Raw genomic sequence first — 27821 nt, 5'->3', positions numbered from 1 at the left:
ACCTAGCAACGAACCAATTTTGAATTCTATCTTTGGGGACTTTGTTACCAGCAGGCTGTCTTAAAATACGTAATTTGTTCCATTTCCTTTAGCTGATTCTACCAAAAAAGCCAAACATAGCACACTTTGACAAACATAAAATAGTGTTTTCATACCAACAAGTTGATTCACAAAGACTCAAAAACTTTGCACATTTGGTGTGCAAACTGGAGAAAAATGAAAAAGTGGACAACAATAGAAGAGGCGGCAGGCCTAAAAAGTGTCTACATCAGATGAACAGTATCTGACAGTCATGTCCTCAGAAAATCAGAAAAAATCAAGCAAAGGCTTCGTATGCATACCGGTCCTCAGTTGATCCATATACTGTTCACTGAAGCGTCATCAGAAATAGTGTCAGTGGATAGGTGGAGGTCAAGAAGCTTTTCTGAAGAAGGGGAAACTGAAATTGAAATTTCTGCTTCAGGTCTTCATGGATGCGCAAGCAGGAGATTAAGAGAGAGGTACAACAGCGATTGCCTCCACCGTGTTTTATGTGTTTTGGCTGGAGACATTCGCTGTTGTACCTTTGCTTAACCTCCTGCTTGCGCATTATAGTTTGGGGCTGTTTTCAGCCTGTTGTATTGAAGATCTTGTCAAAATTGATGAAATTATCGACACAAAAGTATCATCAGATTTTGATCCACCAAGTAATGCCGTCTGGAAAATGACTGCCTTGATTTTTCAGTATGACACAAAAAGACACAACAGAAGTTGAGGTCCAGAGCACAGACCTCAACATTATTGACGCAGTGTGAGATCATCGTGACAGAGAAAAGAATAAACGGCAGCCAAACATCCAAAGAAGAGCTTTGAATGTCCTCCAAGAAGCCTTGGAGAGTTCAGACTGTGTTGAAGAATAAAGGTGCTCATACCAAATATTGATTTTTAAGCTCACTGAAACTGCACAAACTCAGTTTTTCATTAGATCACTGCATCTATTTTGCGTTTTCCAAGCAAAGTATAAAGAACTGAGGGGGGGCTCGAGACTTTTGCACAGTACAGTAATTAAGAAAATGGAGAAGGAAAGATGTGGCAGATGGTGTTGAAGATCGAGCACTCCAGAGCTAATACAAGCTTTCTCCCGGAGTGAAATACAGTAAGTGATATTTCACTTAAAAAATGAAGTTGCAACGGTTCTGGTGTCTCTGCGGGCTAACGCATGAATAGCTTTGGTTGCGACGTAGCTCACTGACTTTGGTATATGTCATCCTTGATCTCTCTCTCTCTCTGTCTCTACTGTTTTCTCTGTCAGCATAGCAGCACTGAGTAAGCAGTGAAATGCTACAAAAGCATTAAAATATGACAGTTAAGTGAATTTTTGTGGAAACCTGGAATCATTTTGTCAGATACTGTTCGCAGCCATCAGTTTGTGTGGTGCATTTTAATTGGATCAGATATCATAACATCCGCAGCGTCATTATCAGGATTTCTTGAGAATAGAGTTCAGTGGTTCTCTGTTCCACTTCAGTAGCATAATGCCCCATTCTTGCTGTGAGATAGACGTAATACCCTAATAGAGATTTCTTTCTGATGATATTGAAGAGACCAACTTAATCCCTAGAAAGAGAAAATTGGCTTTTTGGGTGAGCACGTGAACGTGTGTGGATGCATGCCTTACGGAGAAACACGCAGCTCGTTTTGGAAATATGTATCGTTGCTGATGTTTGTCCCCAAAAGCGTGAGAGCTGAGAAGGTAACAGAGAACATAGCATATTTAGCTACCTTCAACCTCTTCATCTTTCCTTTTTCCTCTACTAAAAGCCCAGTGTTTCTTCTCCTTCCCTCGTGTAGAAATAATATGTAAGTGCTGAAAGGGCCGCACTTGTTCTCGCAATTATGAGTTTATTATCAGAACATGATCTTAACTGTGGAGCAGAACAAAAGGGGAACAGACAGGGAGACACAGATGGTATCAGAAAGACAAAAGAGGGCAGAGAATAGTCACATTTTGAAGGGAGGGAAGAGCAGGGGGAGTGCGGGAAGAAGGAGACAAACAGATCAAATCAAATTATCAAATTACTTTTGATAAGGATGAATGAAGGAAGCCGAGCCTGCCTGGGTGTGCGGTTGTGTGTGCGTTTTGAGAAAATAAGTGCAGATTAATTAAACTTCAGAGAGAATCGATAATGCTTTTATTTCCAGACTTAATCGATAACCCGAAGCCCCTGAAATTAGACAGTTGTGCCCCCAGCCGTGTGTTGTTGTTTGTGTGCCTGCACAGGTACTGCTAATCGCACAGGTACGGTGAACACAGTTGTACAAAGACACTGACTCCCAGAGCCATCTTTCATCCTGTAATTGAATAGCTAAGACACAGATAAACACACACGCACGCACACACACGCACGCACACACACACACACACACACACACACACAAGCAATCTGTTGAGAAATGGTTTCTTTGATGCCGCAGTAGTTAGTTGTCTTGTTTTATTTAAACATGTGTTTGCATGGCAGCACTTTTTCATGCTGATGCACATGTTACATAAATGTGGGCTGCCCGTGCCCTGTGTAACAGAAATATTTGCAGCAGATTGTCCATTTTTATCTCCATTTGTCCAAATAACAAGTCATTTCAGTATGTTTAGCTGCAGATATGCAGGCGTCTGAGTGACCTGCTGTGTGCAGCAGGCTTATTTCTTAAACATCATTTATACAAGAGCCTAGTTCCCTGTAATCAAGGTAAAAGATCAAAGAAGCCACATTTCCCTGCAGCTAGATGTCTGCCCAGAAAACTGATTTCGTGGTCACTGTAAAAATGAGCACGACAAAGACAAAATCCATGTCTTAGCAGAGCAGATGAAAGAAAAGATCTTTACTTGTGCTCACGTTTACTTTATTCAAAAATAACTCCCTTCAAGGTGTGAGCAAATTTCAACCCAAAGTATCCTTTAGAGGTCTTAATATCTTTTCACTATTAAGCATATTTTTAAAAAACATATTGATATTAAAGCTTTGCGCATGCTTACAGTATTCTCTGCAGTTACAATAGTTGAGGGCATGGTTGTAAAAGAAGACAGGCAACTCTTTATTTTTATCACATTTTCTGATGCCCTACATAACCCGATTTCTTTGACTTACCTGGCTTCTTGTGTGCGTGTACTTATGTCACGGCCACACTGACTGCTTTTAAGATGTGGATCCTGACTGTGGTTTTCAGAGCTCTTAAGTGCTCTCTCTTCTCTCTTTTGGAGAAATTGTGTTCATCCCTCCAGCTGAGTTCTGGCCTATGAAAGGGTTAGACTTGCTGCTGTGGAAATATTCGAAGCCTTTGCGCACGGATCTTCATCACAAACACCGATGCAATGTTGTGATTTGATCTCCTCTAGAAATGTGTAATTGTCATTGGGTTTTTTTTGTTTTTTTCATGCACCTGCCTCCTCTTCAGTTCCACTGTTCTTATCTTTGTCACATCACTTGTTCCACCTTCCCTCTCATGTTATTATCTCGCCTCTTCAAACCTCCTATCCGTGTCTACAGAGCGTCCCCTCCCGCCCAGGAAGTTGTCCGTTCCTCAAGATGAGGTTGAATCTCGCCAACTCCGCGTCCACTGGGTGACCGGTGGCTCAGCCTCCTCGCCGCTAAGGTACTTTACTCTGCAAATCAAGGAGCTGCCCAACGGCGACTGGAAAACCCACACAGCTGACATCCCACACAATGTGACCTCCTGGACTGTTGACAGGTACACGCACACATGCGCATACGCACAGCTGCAGTGGTTGATGTGTCACCCTTTGAATTTGTGGCACTTCATATATAGACAGCTTAAAGTGCAATATTTTGTTGTTTTTTTATTACACTTTTCAAACCAAAAACTCAAAAGAAAAAGTGATTTCTCTAACAGTCCCTCACAACTGCAAATGTCAGCATGACTGGCTACTGGCCAAGTTGCAGTGTTTGTCACTGATCCGGAGAAAGTGACAGTCTGCGGCGACAAAAAATATGACGCTGGTGGCTGAATATTACATTGATCTCAAAGACAGGAATGACATGTTTAAGACAGCTTCTTTTTTGGAGGGATACCAAAACCCATGTGTCACAACAGAATAGTCACAGGTGCCGTCGACTCATTTTTCACAGCCACCCAGCAATAAGGAGAGCGGCACACTGCAGTACCAGCAGGCTGAGGTGGACAAACAGCAGGGTAACGTGTGAAAAAGGATTAAAATGAATATATCTAATAAGCCAGTAAAATATGCCTTCATGGGCTATTTCAGTCAGACTGAAAGTAAAGCAACAGTATCAGTAAGAGTGAGTAAGATTATCTCAGGCTTAGAGAAAATGGCAATAAAAAACATAGATGGCTGATTTTTGTTTGTTTTTTTCCTTAGAGATCCCCAAATTCGAAATTGTTTTTAGCATAAAAAGGCTGAACTTGAATTAATTAAAGCAATCTGTAGAAATCTTATGTTTATGCATCCTCGGGGGAGAGGAGTGGACAGAGAGAAGAAGACGCTGTGAATTTTAAGCAAACAACAGAGAATTATAATAGAGACTGAAAAGTTTTATTTGTTTAGAAGCTGAAGTACAGAAAAGGTTGGTGGAGAATAAACATACACACACGGCACCAAACAAAAACACCAGGGAGAGCAGAGTAATCATAATTACTGCATAAACGGGGAGGATCTCAGTCACCTAATCACACAGGCGCAGCAGGAGCTGCTCTCTGTCGTTTTCTTAATACCTCTATTTTTTCATCTCTTACTCGCTCTGCCTCCGAGCTTTCATGTTTGCGTGCGCTTTTTGTCCCTTCTGTTCCTTTACAATTTTTCATCCCTCTTGCTGTCACCACCTCCTCTCCTCTCCCTCCATCCGTCAACAGCCAGTGCTTTCAAAAACCATCAGGCTTGTATTTTTTCTTCTACTCATCCTGCACAAGAGGGCTTCAGTCTTATTGCATGTCTTCCTTTTACATTCCCCTCTCTCAGTCCCTCTGTTCTCTACTCCCTCGTGATGGCAGCGGGTAAGAGCAGCCAGACCGGATTGCTACTCCAACTTCCCTGACGGTCCGAGTAGCAGGACTATGATGGTGCTTTACCAGTGTGTGGTGTCTGTGTGTGTGTGTGTGTTCGCGCCTGCTTCGTGGCTGTTTTTGTGTGCTCCTTCACGAGCTATCACAGGGCTATTTGAGATGCTGAAGAGCGTTCGCTCCATGTGTCTGCGTCAGTCTTTTTCAACCTGCCTCAGGGAGAGTCTATCTGCCATGATGGCGGTGCTGCTGTTGTTGTTTTCGAGCTCATTCTATCACTGAACGCTCTCATTAGAGCGCCGGATGGAGGAATTAGCTTACATCTCCACATGCTCACGCTCGCACTCACTTCTTATCTATCCTTAATTGTTGTTTTCCACCAAGACATCTTGGGAACCAAAACATCGAAGTCCCCAGGCTGATGTGCAGACACACATATACAGTAAATACACACTTTCACACATTGTCCTTAACATCCTCCCAGTGCTGTTAGCCCACCCTGTTTAAGCCTGGTCCCTTTGATCTTCTATTCCAATGATAACCACAGCCCCATAGGGCCTTTAGTTGTCCATCATTGGCCCAGGCTCATAATTATACAACAAGAGACTGGAGCAGTTTTCCTGTCACCTGCTGAATTTCAGACTGGCCCTGTGTAATCTCCTGTGTCGAGGGAAAACCCTTGCAGGTAGACGTGGGGAGTAGTGGAATTACTTTCAGTTAGTTATTATATTGAAAAGCCAAGAACACTTCTGCCTTCCACTTGTCTTATTTGTTTTCCATTTTGTCTTTCTGTGCAGAGGAAAATTTGACAATTGTTATTCATCTCTGCCTTTCAAATTAGCGTTCTATTAAATTACAATATCGCAGAGCATTTGTACCCGAACAGACACCGAAAGGAGTCACATTTTACAAGTCTTCTCATATTTTCCTTTATTTCCCTGTGAGACACTTCTCAGCAGGAGAGCTGCTGGTACTCTGGCCAGCTTTCCTGCCATCAGCAGCAGCATCCTCGCCACTGTCACAAAAAGCAATAAGAGATTAAAGCACGAGCCTGTTGCTAAGGGGAGTTATTGAGGCACAGTGCTCAGCAATGGTACATCTTTCAAGTAAACAGAAAAGCATGAGAGTTGGATTAAGAGTCGGTGCATCCACCGAGACATGTCAGAAGTTATCGCTGGCCACATTTGATCAATGCACATAAGGCAGAGCTCCTCCTGAGGAGGCTCCTCGCGGAGATATGTCACATTCAGCTTTGTACCGGCATGTCCAGTTGTCTATTTACAGTTTTACACAAGAGGCTTTTTGTAGGAGTTTTTATAAAACTGTTTTTTCTGCAAAATAATGAGTACATTGCTGTGATTTTATAAAAAAAAAAAACTGTTAGGTATCTGTGTCAGATGCAAATAAAAAACAGAGTGCAGCAATTTCTTCTAAAATCTCATAAATCCTTATTTTATTTGTGTGGTATGGAAGAACATTGAAATCATATTAGATGTATAAACAGAGACATTTTACTATTTTGTGAAAAATCTCATTTTATGACAGCAACACGTTTTAAAAGTTGGCATGGGGCAACAAAAGGCTAGAAAAGTAAGTAATTATAAAGAAACAGTTGGAGGAACATTTTGCAGCTAATTAGGTTGACTGGCAACAGGTCAGTAACATAATTGGGTATAAAAATGAGCACTTTAGAGAGGTGGAGTTTCTCTGAAATGAGAAAGATGGGCAGAGGTTAATCAGAAAACTGCATCTACAAATTGTGGAATAATTTTAGAATGATGTTCCTCGGCATAAACTTGCAAAGACTTTGAATCTTTTAGATCATCTACAGTACATAATATCGTCAAAAGATGTGTTTTTCTGCCTTGTCCCTTGCACACAGATTTCTATGTGCAGAAAATCACTCCTGGATGCCTGTGATCTTCAGGGCCTCAGGCAGCACTGCATTAAAAACGAGAATGATGCTATCATGGAAATCACTGCATGGGCTCGGGAACACTTCCAGAAATCATTGTCTGTGAACACAGTTCACAATGAATTGTCATTCACAATTGCAGATTAAAGCTCTTTCATACAAATAAGAAACCATATGTGAACATGATCCAGAAATGCTGCTCTGTGTCTGGGCTAAAGACTTTCATCTAAAATGACTGAGAAAACGTGGAAGACGGTTCTGTAGCTGGATGAATTTAAATTTGAATAAAGTTTTGGAAACATGGGGCTGATGTCCTGAGTAATAAATCATATGGAAGTACGTTAGTTCCTTTTGAATTGTCAACTTGCACGTCTGGAAAGGTGAAAGGTATATCTAGATATCCAGACATCTTTTTTAGGGATAGCCATGCATGTTTCTGCAAGATGATGCTAAACATACCCGCCTGCACTCAAGCCCTTTAACCAACTGCAAACATTTGGAGCATCCTGGCACGAAAAACACAACAAAGACTCAGGACTGCTGAGCAGCTAGAATCCTGTATCAGACAAGGATGCAACAACATTCCTCTCCCAAATGTCCAGCAGCTGGTCTCCTCACTCTCCAGACATTTACAGACTGTTGTTAAATGAAGAGGAGACGCTACACAGTGGTAAACATGGCCATGTACCAACTCTTTTGTTGCTGCCACCAAATTTAAAAAACATGATTATTTTTCTTAAAATTACTCATTTACATTTTACACAGCATCCCAGCTTTATTGGAAATGATTTTCCTGCTAAAACTGGTCAAAATATGTTTTTTAAAATAATTCTTATATGTGTGTACTTGCATTTAAAGGCTGAAGCCCTTCACTTCTTACAAGTTTCGTATGGTTGCCACCAATGACGTAGGAGACAGCGTCCCCAGCAGAGAGACGGAGGCTGCCACCACGTTGCAGGACGGTGAGAAACTGGGATGCTGACACTGTATGGGAGAAAAGAAGTGGGGAGACGGTGCATTACGTGGATTTGAAAACATTATATGATGTAAGGGGATGGGCAGTGTGTCTGACTTTTCTTTTTCTTCTCCACGCTCTCTCTGTGTTTTCTTTCCAGTGCCTAATGAGCCTCCAGTGATTCTCTCAGTGAAGCCGACAACTACTACCTCAGTGCTGGTGCACTGGAAGGTAGGTTCAGACTTCTGACACACCAACAATCCCTGATAAACACAGAGCCGCACAACAAAACATACGGTTCGGGTGCACGTTATTTACTTATGTTGAGAGTAAAACCCCTTACAGGCTCAGTGTTAATTTGTACTCCATGTGTTTTATTTCTTGGGTGTATTTATCGTCATATATTGAAGCAGGAAAGGTCAGAGAGGAGAAAAGAAAGATTGGAAAAATGGCAGGAGGGCAAAGCCGGCACTAAGATGGACACACAGTCCTGAGATGGGGGGAAATGTTCATCTCTTAATGAGTATATACCAGCAGGAGAGATGTTATAGGGCAGGAGAATCCCTCAGCTATCAGTAACATTCAACAACACGGGCAAAAAAAAAGAGGGAAAGATGGTAAATAGAGGCTGGCTACTTCACTCCTTGTCTTTCTTCCTCTTCTACTTGGAAATGTCTTCTCTCATCCTTGTGGCCTTACGTCAAAGCAGAAGGAGGCAATGAAAAAACAAAGTCACCAGCAATTTCATCATCCTTTACAAGAGTGCCAAACCTACTGAAGCATCACTTTCTCTGTGCAAGTTACAGCCAGACCAATCCAGCAGCCCCTTAAAGTGGACTTGCTGATAAAATACTGCTCTGCCAGCCTGTCAGCGTCCTGACTGTCGCTGTACTACACAAAGGAAATGAAAATAAGCACACACACAGAAAATTCTCAGAAGCTTAGAAATCTCTTTTTGAGAAAGCAGTATTGTTTTTGTTGTTTGTTTTTTTTAACACGTGCTTGTGTGTGTGTCTGTATGTTTCCAGCGTCCCAGTGATGACAGCGTTAATGGAGTTTTGACTGGATACCGGCTCTATTATAGAGAGCTCCCGGTAAACGCTTCCACTCTCACAGAAGCAGAAGTCCAGACAACCAAAAACAACACGAGTGCCCTCATTACAAGTGAGTACTTCTGCTACTGAAAGAAACAACTGCTCTTTATCCCCCCCCTTGGTCATCAGACTGTCTGTTATCAGGCTGTTGCTGGAGGACGCCTCGCCGTGGGTTGAATTTTTTTTCTCTGCTGGTTAGGAGAACCAGTATTGCATTAAAACTACATTCTGAATGCTATTTAAATTTATCCAGCAAGGATGCCAACATTGCCACCCTTTAATACACACCCACACTGTTCTATAATACTCTGCTATCCAACTTCAGCATCTCAACCCAAACTACCGAACTAGCAGCCTCCGTTTGCAGCTTTTGATACGACGATGCTACCGTGATGATAATGGCATGTTTACCTTTTGCTGCAGAGATGGAGACAGGAAAGGGATGATTTGGTATGCAGTACAAGTCAAACTGTGGATGTGGTATGTGTCTTAACAATGAGGGTACTAGGAAGTAACAAAAACCCTGAAATTGTTGGGTCAAAGACACGAGCAGTCTTCAGTTTTCTGACTAACAGCTTTGGATTTTACAAACAGAAATGCCAGCCTTGACTGGAAGTCCTATTAGATATGGCTAATAGCAAGCTAATTAAGTTAATGTTAGGTCCATGTGTTGAAAATGTATTTGTCAGATTTGGCTTAATGTTTCCAGTTAACTCCGTTTTTAACACAAACCTTTTAAAAGGCTCTTAAATGTGGAGCTGATTGCTTCATGCTCTTAATGCCAAAGCTGCAGGTTTTTCTCTAAATCGTATAATCCCGCTGTGATTTGGATGTGTTGTATTTTTAAGATTACAAGAACGGGTAATCTAGTACTGTCTCGAAACACTGGTTCTGCTTGCTGGAGTATAAACTTCCCCAAATCCAATGAAAAGCAGGACAGAGGAACAAATACTATCTAAAACTTAGGACCTGGCAACTATAAAACTCTGTTCCTCTGACTTTTTAATTGCTGCGTATTGATCTGACCACAGCCCCTCTGACATTGCTTCAACATGTGGAAATATAGAAAGCTTGCTGCATGCTGTGCCTTATTATTAAGTAAACAAATAGTGAATTCATTATATCATACATGGCTGGTTGAAGGTTTAATGCTTTGAAACTCTTGATCTAAGAAAATTAAAGCGATTAACAGCTCCTGTTATTTGTAAAATCACAAAATAAGCAATAATGGAGAGGATTAAAAAGATCTTATTAATACTGGAATGCAAGGCTGGCATTCATTTTTAGTTTGAAAAGAATTTATTCAGATGCAAAAAGTATTAAAGAAAAGAAAATATGAGGAAAAAGTATTCTTTTCAGGCGTTTCATGCATCAGGGCTGAGATCTGGGATGAAACGTGTCACTGCAAGGACACATTGATCAAATGGCTGCCTTTGGACAGTTGTTTTTCTTACGAGGGTGTCCTTATTGCATTGTAACACGGCAATAATAAAATATTATTATGCACTCTACAGCCTGAAGTGCTTTACGGTCCACTGATTATCTGTTTGACTAGATTGGCAGACGCACAATTGTCTCTCCACCCAAAGTCCGATGAGTCTGACGAGCACATCGAAGCATAAAAGTCTTTCAAACGTTTCCCTCTTAAATACGGTGATTTTATTGAATTGCATTATAATTGCTGAATTTATTGTTGAACTTGAAACTTTATTGATTCACTTTCCATCCATCTTTCTTGTACTCCTTCCAAGCCAAGAGCACCTTCAAGACGGTCAGCAGTGACTCGCTCACAGAGTTTGAGTTGACACGTAAGTAATTTATGACCAAACTCAGGAAATAAAACTCCGGGCAATTTTTTAGTGCCAACATTAAACAAGTTATGTGCTTTGTAAGCGTGTTGTACAAATACTTTTAATGCCAAGTTGTTTATCACTTCTTTGTAGAACTGAAGAAGTTCAGACGCTATCAGATTGTTATGACAAGCTACAACATCATCGGAGAGAGCCCACCCTCCAACCCAGTTGAAGTGTCTGTCGGAGAGGCAGGTATGTGAAAACAGAGCTAACTCCACGGAGGCTGCTCATTTTCTTGTCAAACCATTTAAGTGGGTATTTAAATAAAAATTATAAAAGCATTTTAAAAAAGCACATTCTTAACCTTGGAAGTTTCAACAACAATCCCAACTTACAAGCCTCCTCTACGCTTTCAGTGCGTCCGTTACATGGTCGTCAGCCGCATATACAGAGCAGTGTCGATGGATCTGTCTACATTTTGGGCTCATTAGCTGTCATGATTTTATCCAGAGCTTTCCGTGTGCTTTCAGACTTCATGATTAAATAGCTGAAAGCTGTGGAAAAAGCTTGAGCGGACCTGGAGTGTCAAAACCTAATTTGTTTCTGTGTGTCTGCTTTCTATCACTATTATCCAGTCCTTTGTTCTCTCTCTTTCTCTCTCTGTCATCCTCTTTCTTTTCTTTGTCCTGTCCATTCCTCCTAGCATGGACCTTTGTGTGTGTGTGCATGCACGTGTGTGTGTGTGTGTGCGCGCGTACGTGTACATGCATTTGAAATCCTGCACAAGGTCAACTGTTTTGCTGCGATGCCCCAACCTGTTTAACTTTCACTGGAGAGTCAAATCATGGATCCATTTGACAGACAGGAGTGCAAATAGATCCTCGCTCTCTTTCTTTCTCTCTCACACACACACACACATACACACAACAAGAAGGCAGTTATGAACCACAAACACGAATGCAGGTAAACAGATTTGCACATTATGATAGTAGCGCTGGTACATTTTTGCAATTTCTCCCACAATCTCACACACCCTCCTTCAGACCACTGCTCTATTCATATTCAAGTGGTGTGTATGTGTGTGTGCGCGCGTTTGTAGTTTGGTAGGCCATACATATCACAAGCAGGGGAGTGAGAGGTGAGGATAAGCAAGCGGAGCAGGAGGGGGAGGCAGAAAAGGCTGGAGGGGGATGATGAAATGGGGTGATATGGCCTTTTCTCTCGCCTCAGGTGCACACTGCCGAGTGGTGTTCATGCATATGTGTGGTACAGTAGAGTAACAAGGTACTGCCTTAGGCTCATTCTAATTGGAAGGGTGGAACAGATCTTCTCTACTTCCCACTCTAACACACAGTTGCCGGCTCACACAGTAAGAGTCTAACGAAAAATCTCACCTCCTGCAGCTCCATCGGTGGCCCCGCAGTCCATCACAGTGTCCGCCGTGTCTCCCTCCACCCTGGAAGTGACCTGGGACACGCCCCCACTTGAGACCCAGAACGGACTCATTCAAGGATACAAGGTGACACACAGACAAACACAGGAAACCATGCATGTACATGCAAAGACTAATTTTTCCGTTGCATCAAAGTATTTAGCATGAGTGCTCATGTGACAGAGAAGCACAGAGAGCTGGCTCTGTATTTAAAGTATCTCTCTTGTCTTGACTTGGAGGGGTTTTGCTCTGTTGCGCCTTCAAGTGTCATGTAGGCACACGCGAGAGAGCAAGAGAATTAAGTTAAAGGAAGAATCTGAATATCCTTTAATGGTTTCAATATCACTCCTCTGGCCGTCTCTCCCCCTCAACTCCCCTGTCCCACCCTCTCACTCCTAATACTTCAAACACAAGGTTATCTGTCCTGCTTTAGACACATTGATTTTTGCCAGAGCAGAGGGAGGAATGGAGAAGAAAGAAGGGAATGTAATATTTGCAGAGTGAAGGAATGAGACGTGCAAGTGATCCCCATAGAATCCTGATTAGAGCAGAAGATCGAGGGAATATGTTTAAACTACCAGAGATGGATGGACACAGGGAGGGAGTGTGAGGCAGAGGGGGTTAAGGAGATTAAGATGAGAGGAAAGAGAGCAAAGAAAGAATGTTTAATGAATTTATAGGTTCTGACTTCTGTTAACACTCTGGTAGATGAATAGCACAGAGAGCAGGTAGGACTTTAGGTAAACTTCTTTGCAGAAGTATTTTTGCTACGGTGTAATCGCACAGTATGTAGTTGTAGTTCAAATATTAGCAAAAGACATAGTTTGATATCCTGAAGCAGTGTGGGATCATGGGAGTTACTGGTCTTCACCGTCATTTCCAGTGAAATTCTAATGTGACAAAGGAAAAAACAATCATATTTACTGATTCAGTTCAAATCAGTTTTATTTATATAGCACCAAAATACAACAATAGTCACCTCGAGGCGCTCACAGAGAAAACCCCAACTATCTAACAACCTCCCTATGACCAAGCACTTGGCGACAGTGGGAAGAAAGTACTCCCTCTTAACAGGAAGAAACCTCAGGCAAAAGCAGGCTCAGGCAGGGGCAGCTTTATCAAAAAGTTTTAAGCACAATCTTAAAAGTAGAGAGGGTCTGTGTCTCCCGATTCCTGAAAGCTGAAAACTCTCCATCCTCCCACAACAATCTAAGAGCAAAGTGCTCTGTTGGGGTGATACGGTACTACGAGGTCTTTGAGATCAGGTGGGGTCTTTTTATGTGAGGAGAAGGATTTTTAATTTTTTCTGGATTTAACAGGGAACCAATAAATAGAAGCCATTATATAGTCCAATATAATCTGTTTTCTTAGAGATATATTTAATCACATACATTTACATTGTCACTTTTACTTCTAACAAACTAGCCCCAGATAAAGTCATATACAGATAGAGCTACCATACAGGGACCAGCTGTTTTCCCTGTGGCCAAAACAATCAAACTTCATGAGTGTGAAGAGCATTGTCGTAACATTACAGTTCGCACAAGTAAACGGGACATGATGCCACTCAGGCAGCTCCCTTTGCCACAAACAGCCCTTTTACTGGAAAAATATTTCTTCTTCTTTCAGCTGGGGCTGAACACAGTGATGGATTTGTAGAAGTACACATTAGTCTAACAGTGCATTGCAGTGGATACGCACCTTGGTAGCATTATTAACAGCAGGGAAGCTTTGTTAATGCATCAAATAGATGTTGTTGCTGGATGGGCTTTAAAGGTTCTTTAAAGGTTCAGGCTCTTTACTGTGAATGTTTTTGGGAAATGCAAGTACACAAGTAAGTCAAAAAACACTGTGAACAGTAGTTGAGTTGTTTTTAGACGTTCTAATGTGAAAGTGTTTTGTATTGTACCTTTAGTTGAGTGAAATGCTGTAGAGAGCTTGTCGATCACATTGAACATTATGAGCGAGGGGTAATGAGTAATACAAAAGAGATACAAAAGGTTGCACTTTATAAAATGTTAATCTGGCCATCAACGACAAATTTTAGATATGAATCAGTCCTTTGTTTGCAGGCTTCAGATTTTTCTCTTTTTTTTCCTTTCTAAGATAATTACAAGCTTACGACATCCATGGTGATATTCCCACAAAAAATAGGTCAGTCATTTGTAACAGGAGTGATATAGAAACAAAGCCTGGAAAAGATAAGATCCATCCATCCTAAACATCCTTCAACAAAAGAAAATGGCTGGAAAATCCATTTAGGGTTCTTGATCTTATCAAATAATATCCCGATCATTTTCATCCATGACAGATTCAAATTGTTTTTAGAGTAATCCTAAGTGTCTCACACTCCTACTGAATACCAAAATAGAGCCACTAAACAACAGTAGAGTGGATTACAAAATGACCTGGACCTTTTACTAAGCCATTCCTTTAAAGTACCACAAGAGATACTGCCTATTTTCTAAAATGAAATTTTTAAAATGGAAACCCTCCCTTTTGCAGGAGGTAATACATTTTGATTTTAAATTGAGCATATGGATGAGTAATTCTGTATCTCATTATTCTAAGAGCATGTGGAAGGACAGCCACGGTATAATGCTGCCCTCAAGTGCTACTCGGAAGCTGCTACTTCCAAGTTTGGAAGTTGCAAAAATAGCTTATGGTGCTCCGTAGTGCTATCTATATTAGGAGTAATAACAAAATGGACCCCCTTTGCATCGCTCTTGGCCGTGTTTAACTACATGGAGACAGTTTTCGGAAACATTGAGTGTCTTAATTTGGCAGAAAAAGGATACGTGCATTTAAAAACAGACCTGGTAAAAGTTGCTGTTCTGGTTGCCTTTCATTGCTTTATAAAGAATTTAAGCAGATCTATCATAATCTTTCATACTGCTACATGATACTTAGGGCTGCTCGATTATGGCAAAAATGATAATCACGATTATTTTCACGGAAATTGAGATCTCGATTATTTGACGATATTTATTTAACAATAACAATGTATTGAATAATGGCTTTAAAGATTGTCAAAAAATAGTATAAAATAGTGTGCAAATACTGATAACAGCCAACCAACGGCATTCTTTCTTCAGCAGCCATTATCCTCTCCTCACCAAATAACTTCTGCTTAGCTTTCGGAGCTTCCCTCGGGTCCTCTTAATTGTTGTGACACATGTTCGAAACGCAGAGAGGTGTGCTCGATTTGCCACACGGAGCAGCGCGAGAGTAAAGCACGAGGGAGGTGCTAATAATCGGCTCAGTCATTTTTAATGATCGTTGAAAGCCCAGATCGTAATCTAGATTAAAATTCGATTAATTGAGCAGCCCTAATGATACTGCTGCCAAATACATCAGATCTATCATATTATTATGATATCTAGCAGTCCCAAACTTGGTATGCATCTTTATGGTCCAGCACATCAATCAAAGCGTGCCAGTAGACCAGTGCGTCTGTGCTTATAAAAGGCCACAATTTCTTGAGATTGAGTGAGCCGAGTGTACCGTGTTCTTCATGATTAGATACGCGGGTGGTTGATTGTCCTTGAATGCTTGTTGGAGAAAATGTCCATGCTTCAGCTGCATAAATTCATATCCAGCAAAACTGTGCTCTGATCCTTATTTGGTTTCTTGTGATTATTCCATTTAAAGCTGAATTATTCCATCTAAAAATGGTGGCTTCTTTGCAGTTTCTCATTTCACTTTAAAGGTTCTTGTGTAGCTTTATTTCTGATGTTAAGACACTATTAACAGAGTCGTGTGTCAAATTTGGCAAATGTGTCAGGAACGTCCTGTCATTTCCTAACATACAATCGGCCGTTAGTTTTTTTAACTAGAGAAATATTCTACATTCAGCCGGGACTGAATAACATGCGCGTAAATCTAACGGACGCTATGGAGTTTTTAATGCACCGAATAGATTTTCTGACAGGATGTGCTTTTGAATCACTGCTTTCTGGTAATAAGATAGCAAGTATATTGAGTTTTCTCACCAGAGGAAGCTCACCTGAAATTAAAAATGTTTAGTTTCATCAAAGTCAGTTCAGTAACACATTTATCAAGGGACAGCTGCACAAAAATTTTGGCTTTATTAAAATGTAATGTATGCATGCTATAAGCTACAAGACTCATGGTCTTAATATTAATATTGATCACATTGTGTGGGGACAATAGTCACGTAACCTTTGTTTCATTTTAGTCATTGCCAGAGTAGCCTATATGTCTTCATTACTGGCTGATGTCATAAAACTTAATGGGCACATCTATGATTATTGATTATTCCCATGAGTATGGGCAGTCTGCAAATACATGAGGCTAAATGGCCATGTACCTTTAAAGTGTCTTTAAACGCTTCACAGAGAGCATTAGGATTGTGTTGTACATATTTCAACTAGACCTAAATTAAATACGGTGCAATAATACAGTAGCACCTCACACACTTTAGATTTAATTGCTCAAATAATGATGATAGCTAATGTGAAGCATCCATGCTACCGTCACAACACGGAAAACAGTGGTTGACCGCAGCATGACCATAATTATGTGCACTTAACTCAAAGATGGGGACCAGATTGAATGAGGTCAAGTTGGCAGTTTTATGCAATCAGCAAAAAATCTCAAATCTGATGCTCTATTTAATTCACATTAAATAGATTTAAAATAGAAATAAAGAAATTTCTCCACAAATAGTGACATAGTTGCTGCAAAATGACGTGCTCTGCAATCTGGCTTTTAAGTAGGAATATAACCCAAATGAATCATGGAGTCAGTTGAGATACATCCCAGATGAGTTGCATTCATCAACACAGATGGACTCAGACTGATTGCAACTTTTTGTCAATCTGTAAATTTAAAGAGCATTAATTTACAAATCTTCAACAGTCTATCTGAGAGTGATTGCAGTCGGTCTGACGCATACTGCAATTGTATGGCAACCTGCAGCATTGTACTAAAGCATTAAAGGTCCAATTAGGATACTTTCAAAAATAAAAGCACAAATATTTTTTATTTATTAGTTAATTTCGTTAAGTGCAACTAGTGCAACAGCTTGTGAATCACAAACAGAAGAAAATGAGAAATGAAGTGATGCTGACAAAGTTCCTTTTCTGGATTTTTAGATCCACTACTGGGAGAGAGACCAGCAGAACCAGAGTGAGAAGGTGAAGGTGATTTTTGTCCCGGACACCCGTGTGCACCTCACTAACCTGTCCAGCTACACATCTTACCTGGTCACACTGACAGCCTTCAACACGGCTGGAGACGGACCGCCCAGTGACCCCCGCGGGGCCCGGACCCTGCCGTCAGGTATGTAGTGATGATAGTTCAAGTCCCTACAACCAAAGCAGCATCAAATTTTCTGATGTCTTTTTTTTTCTTTTAACTTTCTCATCCTTTATGTGTCTGCAGCTCCCAGCCAGCCGAGCCTCCTGTCCTTCTCTGAGGTGACGGGAGGAAGTGTCAACGTATCCTGGGGAGCTCCACTCAGTCCTAATGGACAGGTGGAAGGCTACAGGGTCATTTACGAACCCACTGCTCCTATACAAGGTGTGCACACACATATGCACACACTCACAGGAGTACATGTTGATTCTTGTGCTGACACATCTCCTCGATTGTCTGCAGGAGTGACTAAATTGGTGACAGTTGACGTGAAAGGCAGTTGGCAGCGGTGGCTGAAGGTTCGGGACCTGATCAAAGGAGCAACTTACACTTTTAGTGTTCAAGCTCTCACAGTCAGCTACGGACCACCAATACAGGCAAACATCACTGCTCAGCCTGTGAAAGGTATGATTGGCTGTATAGAGTCATGTTAGATTCAGCTAGAGATTGCAGTGTATTGTACATGATCAGCTATTGAGACAATTAAAGAAATTACATGGTCAAAAAAATCTGTAAAATGTGCTCATCACAGTTTCCAAGTTTTCAAATGTCTGTACAAAACATAAAGGTTGTGAGGTTGCAATAATGGAAAAAAGGGTTTTAAAAGAGGTTTTTGTCTTTGAGATCATGTCTTTGTCAACAGCAAATAGGGTGAGGAAAGATGTTGATCTGAACAAAAACTCACATGTGCCACAGTACATGTAGTTTCCGCCAAACGTTCTCCCCCGCATGCCTCGGGACGCTGCAGTAGAACGTTACAGTAACAGTATGAGGGCGATGAGGTTTTAGCATACAAACCCCTGAATGTCAAAAAACAACAGGCTTGTTCCTGTGCACACTCCTGACTTGATCCAACTTCTGTGATGACCCCTGGAGCTCTTCCTGGTCCTAACTTTCTCCTCCTGGTTTTGTGTAGGAGGTGTGTGCAGATTTTGAGATGCAGGTCCCGAAATCCAACACACTTGTTAGCACTTGGCTAAGTGTTTTACAAAGGGCTCAGTGCTAACCTTCTCTCTCTCCCACAGCAAGCAGAGGTTTGGCTGGTTTGGGTTTTGTTTGCTTTCTGTTTAACTTTTTTTTAGATACTTCATCACTTACTTGCACCCACACACTCACCACATTTCTGACCTGCCTGTTCCACTTTTCTTTTTAGTTTTTTAACTAAATATAATTAGGTTATTTCAGCTCCGTCATTTGCGTGGTCTTCTGTTTTGAGCCTGACTTTTTAAAGACTGCTAGTTTGGTGTATGAGTCTTAGCCAGAGACCCAGCACTGATCTTGGACATTAAAAGACCAAAGGTGGGTATTGTGTAAGGGTGAGGTCAGACAGGGACATCAAACAAACAGCCCTACTGGAAGAGCTCCAGAGGTGCACAAAGAAATGACTTTCAAGGGGAAATTGGTAGATATTCTCCATTTTGCTTAAAAATGATGACAAAACACACTTTTCTAAGTATTTACATGCAAATTATCTTTTCACCAATTGGACATAGGGAAGTGGACTGCATTAAACATGGCATACATAATAAAAATTCAGGCACTCTGTTCCTCTCAAACTCATATGACCCATGAAGAATTTAATCTATAATAGATCACAGTGGTCTTAGTTTATTATTTGCAGGCAAATGAAGCCTGCAGATCATGTTATTAGATTATTCTGTGTAATGTAATGTCACATTTATTTCCATAAATTAATAAACTAACCAGTGTTATGGTTTGTTTCCAGGAAATGAAAATGCATTAAGTCATAAACAAGACTGAATGTGTCCCTTTGACAGGCTCCCCTGGGTCACCCATGGACATGTCCATCACCAAGACATCCTCTGACCTCACTATCCAGTGGTCAGAAGGAGACGTCGGTGAAGCCCCTGTTACCGGATACACAATTGAGGCTCGTCCCTCAGGTGAGCTCGAACACAGACGGCACGCGCGGGTCAGCCGTGACTCATTTGACACGCATCTTTTGATCATCCGCGCTAATTATTTTAATTAATAGAGAGGGAGCATAAGCACTACACTGCTCCGAACCGTTATGAGTGCAGGTTTCTCCGAATTCACAGAGACCTGCTGTGCAAATCAAGTCAGCCACAATTTTCTAATAAAGATTACCGGAGGTGTAATAAAGGAAGGGAACGTGTGTGTGAAATAGTTTTCAGCACTCTGCAGGAGAGCGAGTCGAGACTGTGGTATAATTCTGCTGCTGATAATAACGGATATGCCCCTTTCATTAAGGGTAATAACTGTGATCACTGTCATCACCACATTATCATCATCATTATCATCTTTAATGTAATCTGACAATTTATAATTTTGTTTAATCACATTTAAACATTGAAAAAGGCCCGTCCATCAAAACACAACTCTCTCTCTCACTCCCTTTCTCCCACTCTCTCTCTTTTCCCCCCGCTCTCTCTCTCTCTCTCTGTAGATGAGGGGGTGTGGGATTCCTTCATCAGATTTCTCCCTCCGAGCAGCAGGTCTGTCTCAGTGCCGCTGGAGCGCCTGAGGTCGGGGATCAGCTACGAGTTCAGAGTCATCGCTGTTAATAGCTATGGTTACGGACAGCCAAGTGCACCCTCTGCTGCTCTCGCTGGTAAACACACACACACACACACACACACACTGTTGGAGACAAGGCTAATGAACAGCTCCACAGTGCCTAACAGTCTATTGGAGACAGTGTGCTGTAGGGTAACTGCGATTGTAATGTGGTTTTGCTGCCACCTAAAGGCAGAGTCACACAACTACGCCTATATTTTCAAAGGATTGGACAGGAATGGAAGCGTCACATAATTCACAATTTCTCAATGCATTAAACAATTTCTGAAAAGTCTTCTGTACAGAGTAAAGTACTATTTATAAAGTGAGGAATACTGCTCTTGAGAGACAAACCTCAGACTCCAGATGGACTAAAGCATGTCCCTGATATCTGTCCCTCCGCCTGCAGCAATGTCGGATCGGCCCTTCTACGAGGAGTGGTGGTTCTTGCTGGTCATGGCATTGGTGGGACTCATCCTCATCCTGGTCCTGGTCTTCACGCTGCTGCTGCATGGACACAGCAGCAAGTACAAGGCATGCGGGACAGGTGCGTGGCTCTGATGCTTTCGTGGTGTCCGAGCAGCGGGATGCATTAAGCTGTGTAGCAACAAGGACACTTGTTTGTTTAGCTTCATTATAAAATGGATCCAGTCTTTTCTGCCTTCAGTCACACTCAGATTGTTTCTCTCAGCCACAGCAGGCTTCCCACATGGATCGTCCACAGATTCATTAAATTATCTTCCAGTTATTGTTGAAGTTGGCGCATGCTTCTGCACATTTATACTGATTTTAGATCTTCTTGCAACATTGTTTCCTTCCCAAGATGGTTTAGGATAAGAGGCACCCTGGAGCACCTCAGTGAAAAACGATCCCCCTAAAGCCCTTTAATAGCAGTAATTTCTTGTCATTTAGGAACATAGCTTTAGGTCGATACAGAAAATAAGCAGGCTTTTGTTTTAATTGCACACATGCCTGCTTACTTCACAGCTTGTGACATAAAACTAAACTAAACAGACTTTGGAATGACACTGAGCTGGAAACATCATGTCTACTGTGACTTTCAGCACAACAGACACAATAACTTGCATAAGTTGAGTTTTGGTTTTTGTTATTTTTAAGATTTATGTTTTTATGCAATATATTATATATCTAATATGAGAGCAAATAAAAGGCTCCAGAATTCACAAGTGGAAAATTGAACGTGTTCTCGACGCAGGTATTTTGAAAGCCCAATATTCTAACTCGCACTGTTAGATATTCAAATGTGGACTGCTCTGTTATATTTCAGCTTCCACAGGTCAGTGAGAGAGATCAGCAGCTCTCGAGCCGGAGGGTTGGAGTATTAGTCATGGATGATTACTAACGTGCTGAAGAACAAGCTCCCTCCTCACAATAACAAAGCACTCTTAGTTTACCCAGTTACTCTCTTGAAGCATGTAGAGGCTTCTCTTCCTGTTTTCCTCCTCTGTGTCGCAGTCACTTGGTGTATGTTTGTGTCCAGGTTACATCAGGACAGCTGTTAGCCAGAGTTGCCACAGAAACCCTGGCACAACCTCTGGGCAGCAGATCAAACAGGGTGAGGGAGGTGGTGTAGGAGAGGAGGGAGAGCTGGGCGTATGACCCGTAATCAGAGTGAATAAAGAGCTGGAGTCATGCGGCAGCAGACTGCATTTCTGACTTCTATTTATTTATTTTTTTGTGAGGCAGCTCGGTGTGTTCCACTAATATTTCCCTCAATTTAAAACATGATATTGTCTCCTTTTATTGCTTCATTTTTATGCTTATTGGTGGGTAAATGATTAATGTTTCCTGTGCTGTTATTGCCTGTCTGCCAAAATACACATCCTACTTTGATTTGCTTCTTATTTGGAGGCTTGAGAGGTAGCTGGATACATAACAAATAAACAGGAGATTGTAAATAAACCCGGTGCAAGAAGAAATCCCAATATGTGGTGCTGAGCTGCTTTGAATTTTTAATATTCATCTGAACCAATTCCATCTATTTTGTTTTGTTTTTCGCCTTTAGGGAAGCACGTGTCCACCGCAGAGGAGTCTGTAACGCTGGACAATGGAGGTTTCACAGCTCTGGAGCTTAACAGCAGGACGCTCAACACCAAGAACTCCTTCCTGAAAAAGAACGGGACCAGGTGAGCACTCAGCTCTCTCACACGGGCGTAATCCAGGATTTGTACAAAACATGAGAGATTTCATTTCTTTGTGTATGTCCAGGTCTCCTCCCAGGCCCAGTCCAGGTGGACTTCACTACTCTGATGAAGATATCTGCAACAACTACAATGGAGCTGTGCTCACTGAGAGCACCACACTCACTGAGAAACCCACTGAGGTCTCTGAGTCAGAGGTATGTCTTTCTACCTGTCTGCCTCTCCTCCTCATAGTTACGCAGTATAAACAGAGCGTTCCATTGGCTCATTTTCTTCATATATGTTTGCTGTTTGTTAATAGTTTTGATGTCTTGATTTTTCCATATCATGAATTTATATTGTACAAAAGTTTTTACAGACTGCATAGAGCGCTGTTAAAAACTAAGTTTATCCTCACTGCTTCCATCAAAACTAAATGCATAATCAATTTGACCTGATTAACTGTAAGTGTGAGCACCTTTGTAAAACCAGGTGTTTGCAGTTTGCTGGTCTAGAGCATTCAGGTGTTCAATTCCCAGGAGTGGACTTGCCAGGAAATTTGCCCAAGCTCAGATTATGCAATGCTCAGAGAAACTGCAAAAAATCCATGAGCTACATGTTAAATGGTCATGACAGTACAATTAGAAAAAATACTGAACCAGTATGCTTTGTTTGGAAGGGTTACCTTAAGGATGTCTCCAAAACAAACATGGCAGCATGGTTTAGGTTTGCAAAGTTGCATCTGAGCAAAGAAACAAAAACTTCTGGAACAATGTCCTTTGGACAGACGAGACCACAGTGGATATGTTTGGCCATGATGCACTGCGCCATGTTTGGTGGAGACCAAACGGAGCACATTAGTACAAACAACTCATACCAACTGTCAAGCACGGTAGCAGAGAGGTGATGCTTTGGGCTTTCTTCAGCCACAGGACCTGGGCACCTTGCAGTCACTGAGTCCACCATGAACTCCTCTCGATACCAAAGAATTCTGGAGTCAAATGTGAGGCCATCTGTCTGAAAGCTAAAGCTTGGTTATGTAACAGGACAGTGATCCCAAACACAGCAGCAAATCTACAGAATGGCTGAAAAAGAAAATGATCAAGGTGTTGCAATGGTCCAGTCAAAGTCTAGACATCAACCTGATTGAAATGCTGTGGTGGGACCTAAAGAGAGCTTTGCATAAATGAATTCCTGCAACGTTGTAAAGAAGAGCAGGCCAAAAGTCCTCCACAACGATGCCAGAGATTGATAAAGTCAAGAAAAACACCTTTAGTAGCAATTGAAGTTATTGCTCCTCAGGTGCTTCTACAAGCTTCTGAATCACATGGTATCCTTAGTTTTCCAGTATGGCACGGAGTCTTTTTCACAAGTCTGTAGGTCTACATTATACAACATCTTCTGCATGTCTGTCTGCACTGAAAGAGCAATGCCTCCTGTGTTGTTCTGTTAAAAGACAGAGGGCATCATTTTGTGTACAGACTATAAACTGTCTGGTTCAAGCCTGAACTGAACTACACTAATTTCCTGTTTCATCTTTGCTTTCTCCCGTCAGTGTGTGTGTAGTCTGTTTACATTTATGAACATTAGCTTGTTTAAGAAAATTCATTTCCTCACTGCCACTCCTTATCAGCTCCATCCCTGTAATGGTTTGTAAAAATCTACACAGTTAAAAGAAGGGCAGCTCTTCTGTGAAACATGGAGAAATGTCTGATTGAGGAAGTGTTACACACTATGCTAATGTTTTTACCCCTCATGAATGCAATAACTCGAGAACAAGGCAAGGCGTAGGAGGCTGAGGTGTAGCACTGGTGGTTGCCAGTTAAAATAAGAAGAAAGAATGATAGTGAGAATCAGTGAGCTCTCCAGACTCAAAGTAGATTGATCAGGCTGAATTAGCCAAAGGGCTCGGTAAAGTGCCATCCAAGAAGAAGAGCCTGTGCTCTCAGCATCCTCGGTTCAAGTCCAGCCTTTTCTGTTGAGTCCTGTGTGTCGGCTATCAAATTACAAAACACTGGCATCTGTTAGAGCCCATCTCAACAAGGAAGTGGAGGAATTTTACACATCAAACATTAATAGGTCTTTGGAGGTATTGTAGTATGTAAAAAAACAAAAAAAAACTTTAGGGGGGAAAACAACCTGCTGCTCCTCACGTCTGCTTGAGGCCAGCGGCTGGAAGGGAAATAAAATGCTACTAGCGTACCACACCAGAATCTCGGACCTACCTGTCAGAAGTCGAGTTGCATTGTGGGTAATTTCAGTGGCAGGTTATGACAAGAAAAAAAAACAGTATTCCTCTGGTTCTGCATCATTTAACTGAAAGGCTGTGTGTCTGTCTGTGTCTCCCTAATAAACTTCCACCTCTAACTTTGGGTTTGTATCCAGCTGACAGACAGCGACTACGAGGACGAGCAGCCGAAGCACTCCTTCGTTAACCACTACATGAGCGACCCCACCTACTACAACTCCTGGAAGCGGCAGCCCAAGGGGCTTAAAGGCATTGGCACGTCTTTTGGCTACGAGGAGTGCGCCACCGCAGATACAGAACCCTACTACCAGACCGTGGTGACCCAGCACAGCACAGGGGGCGCGTACACACCCACGGGGCAGCCGGCGCACACGCACGTTAACCCCAACACCAACCCGCCGGGGTCACGCACGCCTGTGACGGGATTCTCCTCATTCGTTTGACTCTAGAGACAAAATCCGCACAAGATAATACTCACACATGTACACATGTATTGAAGGAAAGGAGAGCGCCGGCGTGCGTTTGGACTAAAGGAGACAGAGGACAAGGTGAGGAGACGTGGGACGGACTGGTGTTGAATCACCCCTTCATGCCCAGAAGGACTAAACTTAAACTTCTCACTCGCCTTCTCCCCCCGTTCACAAAGACCCCGAGTCGACGGGGGTGTGTGTGTGTGTGCAGCTCTTTTACGCCTCTGTGTCACTGTGCTCACACACACACAAACACACATTCACCACCTGATATTCCTGCCTATTCCAGAGACGCTCCACCGAGAGTGATGACTAGATTAGTCACTATGTGTTATTGTCAAAGAGAGAATTCAACCTCAAGCTGATGGATCCTGGGATTTCAGCACAAAGATTATCCTGTTTTCTCTATTTTACACATAAGTGCACAAGAACGCACACACACACACACACTCACACTCTCTCTCTGATGCACCATTTCAGTATCTCCCACTGGGAGAGAGAAGCTTCAAGGTTGAGGAGAGTTGTTAAGAGACGGCACAGAACGGAGCAGCTATTGTTCACAGGCTGGTTCACGTACACAAACTTGGAGCTGTCAGCTTTAAAAGACCACCACAGAAGAAGAAAACAATCGATAATCACAGTTGTTTTTTTGTTTTTTAACTTGAAAAGGATGGAGAGTGAGCGTGGCAGGGCTTCTTTGGCATTCAGCATCCATAATAAGGGTGCTGAGTGCTTTCTGAGAACAGTGTGGACTAAATGGAAACCATGGTTTTTTTTACCGTCTACTGCCTGTTATCAGTGCTCCCAAGCCATAATGCTTGCACTGAGCTGACCCCCTTCCCTGCTTTCTCCACCCTCCACACACACATTTCATATCTGTTCTGTTCGAGGTTACATTTTTAAATAAAATGAATTTCACTGTGAGACGTGCGTACGAGCATGCGTGTGAGTTGCTAATTTCAGAAGCTTGTTCATCCGTCCGTGTAGTTCACTGCTGAGCAAAGTGTGCCACTGTGCGTATGTTTGTATATTTTTTGAGATGGATTTTGTACAGGGAGATTCTACTTTCTACTGCGTGTGCTCTTGTATGTAGTCTGGCCATGTTTGTGCGAGTCAAAGTAAACGGCACTGGAGAAAATTCACGTACGCTTACTGACGAGAGAGAGAAGACGTTTACCAGTGTAAGCCACAGTGACTGACAGAGTGGAACAAGTGCACTGTGCCCGGGATGTTTAAGAGGTTTCTCCTCCTTCAGACTGAGTATGGTTGAACTTCATGAAGCCCCACCATCACCTCAAGGAGCAGCAATCCAGACCACACATGTACTTTGTACTTTTCTTCAAGTGCAAATATAATTTCTCTGTAAGGTTTTTGCTCATCTTGTATACTTTAAAGGTTCTTCACCCGCCCCGCCGGCCAACATCCTCGCCTCACCCTGTCACGCCTGAGCCCCATACAGTGTGTGAATAAATGGTCATTGTTTACCCGTGTGTCTGTGTGGTCCGTTGTGTTGCAACAGTGTCTCCTTGCATCATTGTCTTCATTACGTAAACCGATTTAAGGCGGTGCTTTCACATGTAGCATGTTCAGTGGAATGAATAATGCTTTGCTTGTGGGGATTTTATTAAAATGGTAAAAGAAGGAAAGGGAGGTGCCAAAGCTTTTTTTTCTTTTAAGATTTGTTCAGTGTTGTGAAGTGCCTTTTTGCAAAGTGCATTCATTACAGTCGTGCTGCGCTCTTTTCAAATCTGCAGTATATGGTGGTTAAAGCCACGCATTAAAAACCTTAAGGCAGAAGTCCAAAAAGGTAATTTTAATATATCAAAGTACATGTACTTCAGAAAATTGTCCTGTTTTTGAAAAAAAAAAAAAAGTACAACCCTTGGAAATTGTTCAGTTACATTGAAAAAGCCAACAATCAGTGGTAGAAAAAGTAGTCAGTTCCCTGCATTTATCACACCATTAAAGCCTTGAAATTACAGTCGGAGGCTCAGATTAGATGTCAGCGCTGAGATGCTGCTTTGAGGATCTGCTGTGTAAACCTGGACGTCAGGAAAAGCCTTTGCATCAGAGAAAGACTTGTATGAATCTGGTGTTCAATGTAAATAAAACCTTAACGATATGTGCATTTCAGAAACTTTAATTTTATTCTCAACCGCACTTAGCAAACATATCATATCGTATGTTTAAACTAAAAAACAAAAAAAGTCTAATTTTAGGTGGAAAAAAAGACCACAGCAGTAGGAAGACATATTTAAGGCAAGCCAAAGCAGCAGAAAGTCATAACCACTGTGAGTCAGGGTGGAAATGCTCCGGTTACTTCACTCCCTCGGGGACTGTGCAGCTTGCAGTAGCTGATCTAACCTTAAATTCTGCAACACACTGTTTGAAGATATGTTAGTCTTCTCTGAAAGCTGAAAATGAACTGCACATGGACCTTTCAACGGGATAACGGTCTTAAAAATACAGCAGCTTTAAAAGTTGTTTGATCATTACCAAGACACTGACAAGTTTAGTATGTTTTTATGAGAAATCCTGAAAACTCTTCATCTACAAGGAAAAGTTATGTGGTCAAATGCAATCGGAGTGGGTGAAACATAAGTATAAAATGGAAATCCTCATACCTGGTGTCTTTTTTTGTCCTGTTTCCCATCATCCCCAACCAGATAGGGTCAAGCAGGGAGGGTTTTTCCTTCCCACAGTCGCCAAGTGCTTGCTCAAAGGCGGTCGTCTGATTGTTAGAGTTTTCTTTATATTATCATAGGATCTCTATCTTACATTATAAAGTGCCTTGAAGAACTGCTGTTGTGATTATATACATAATATATAAATTAAGTTTAATTTAA

General features: G+C 41.8%; 1 protein-coding gene across 1 annotated transcript in view; it reads left to right on the top strand.

The window, feature by feature from the left end:
- Positions 1 to 26459, top strand: part of LOC116312365 (protein sidekick-1) — a 262760-nt gene extending 236301 nt beyond the window's left edge. Inside the window, exons 30-45 of the mRNA XM_031729765.2 lie at positions 3522 to 3723; positions 7784 to 7887; positions 8041 to 8111; positions 8909 to 9044; positions 10726 to 10782; positions 10918 to 11019; positions 12171 to 12286; positions 17317 to 17503; positions 17606 to 17743; positions 17822 to 17983; positions 19357 to 19482; positions 20007 to 20171; positions 20526 to 20663; positions 22143 to 22263; positions 22346 to 22475; positions 24643 to 26459. Coding sequence (XP_031585625.2) covers positions 3522 to 3723; positions 7784 to 7887; positions 8041 to 8111; positions 8909 to 9044; positions 10726 to 10782; positions 10918 to 11019; positions 12171 to 12286; positions 17317 to 17503; positions 17606 to 17743; positions 17822 to 17983; positions 19357 to 19482; positions 20007 to 20171; positions 20526 to 20663; positions 22143 to 22263; positions 22346 to 22475; positions 24643 to 24948 — 2261 coding nt within the window. The 3' untranslated portion in view covers positions 24949 to 26459. The remainder of the gene's footprint in view (positions 1 to 3521; positions 3724 to 7783; positions 7888 to 8040; positions 8112 to 8908; positions 9045 to 10725; positions 10783 to 10917; positions 11020 to 12170; positions 12287 to 17316; positions 17504 to 17605; positions 17744 to 17821; positions 17984 to 19356; positions 19483 to 20006; positions 20172 to 20525; positions 20664 to 22142; positions 22264 to 22345; positions 22476 to 24642) is intronic.
- The last annotated feature ends 1362 nt before the right edge of the window (positions 26460 to 27821 follow it).

This window comes from Oreochromis aureus, linkage group 6 (assembly GCF_013358895.1).
Source record: "Oreochromis aureus strain Israel breed Guangdong linkage group 6, ZZ_aureus, whole genome shotgun sequence".
Classification (NCBI taxonomy): Eukaryota; Metazoa; Chordata; class Actinopteri; order Cichliformes; family Cichlidae; genus Oreochromis; species Oreochromis aureus.
Note: the sequence above shows the minus strand (reverse complement) of the source record. Positions and strands in the feature narration are given on the sequence as shown.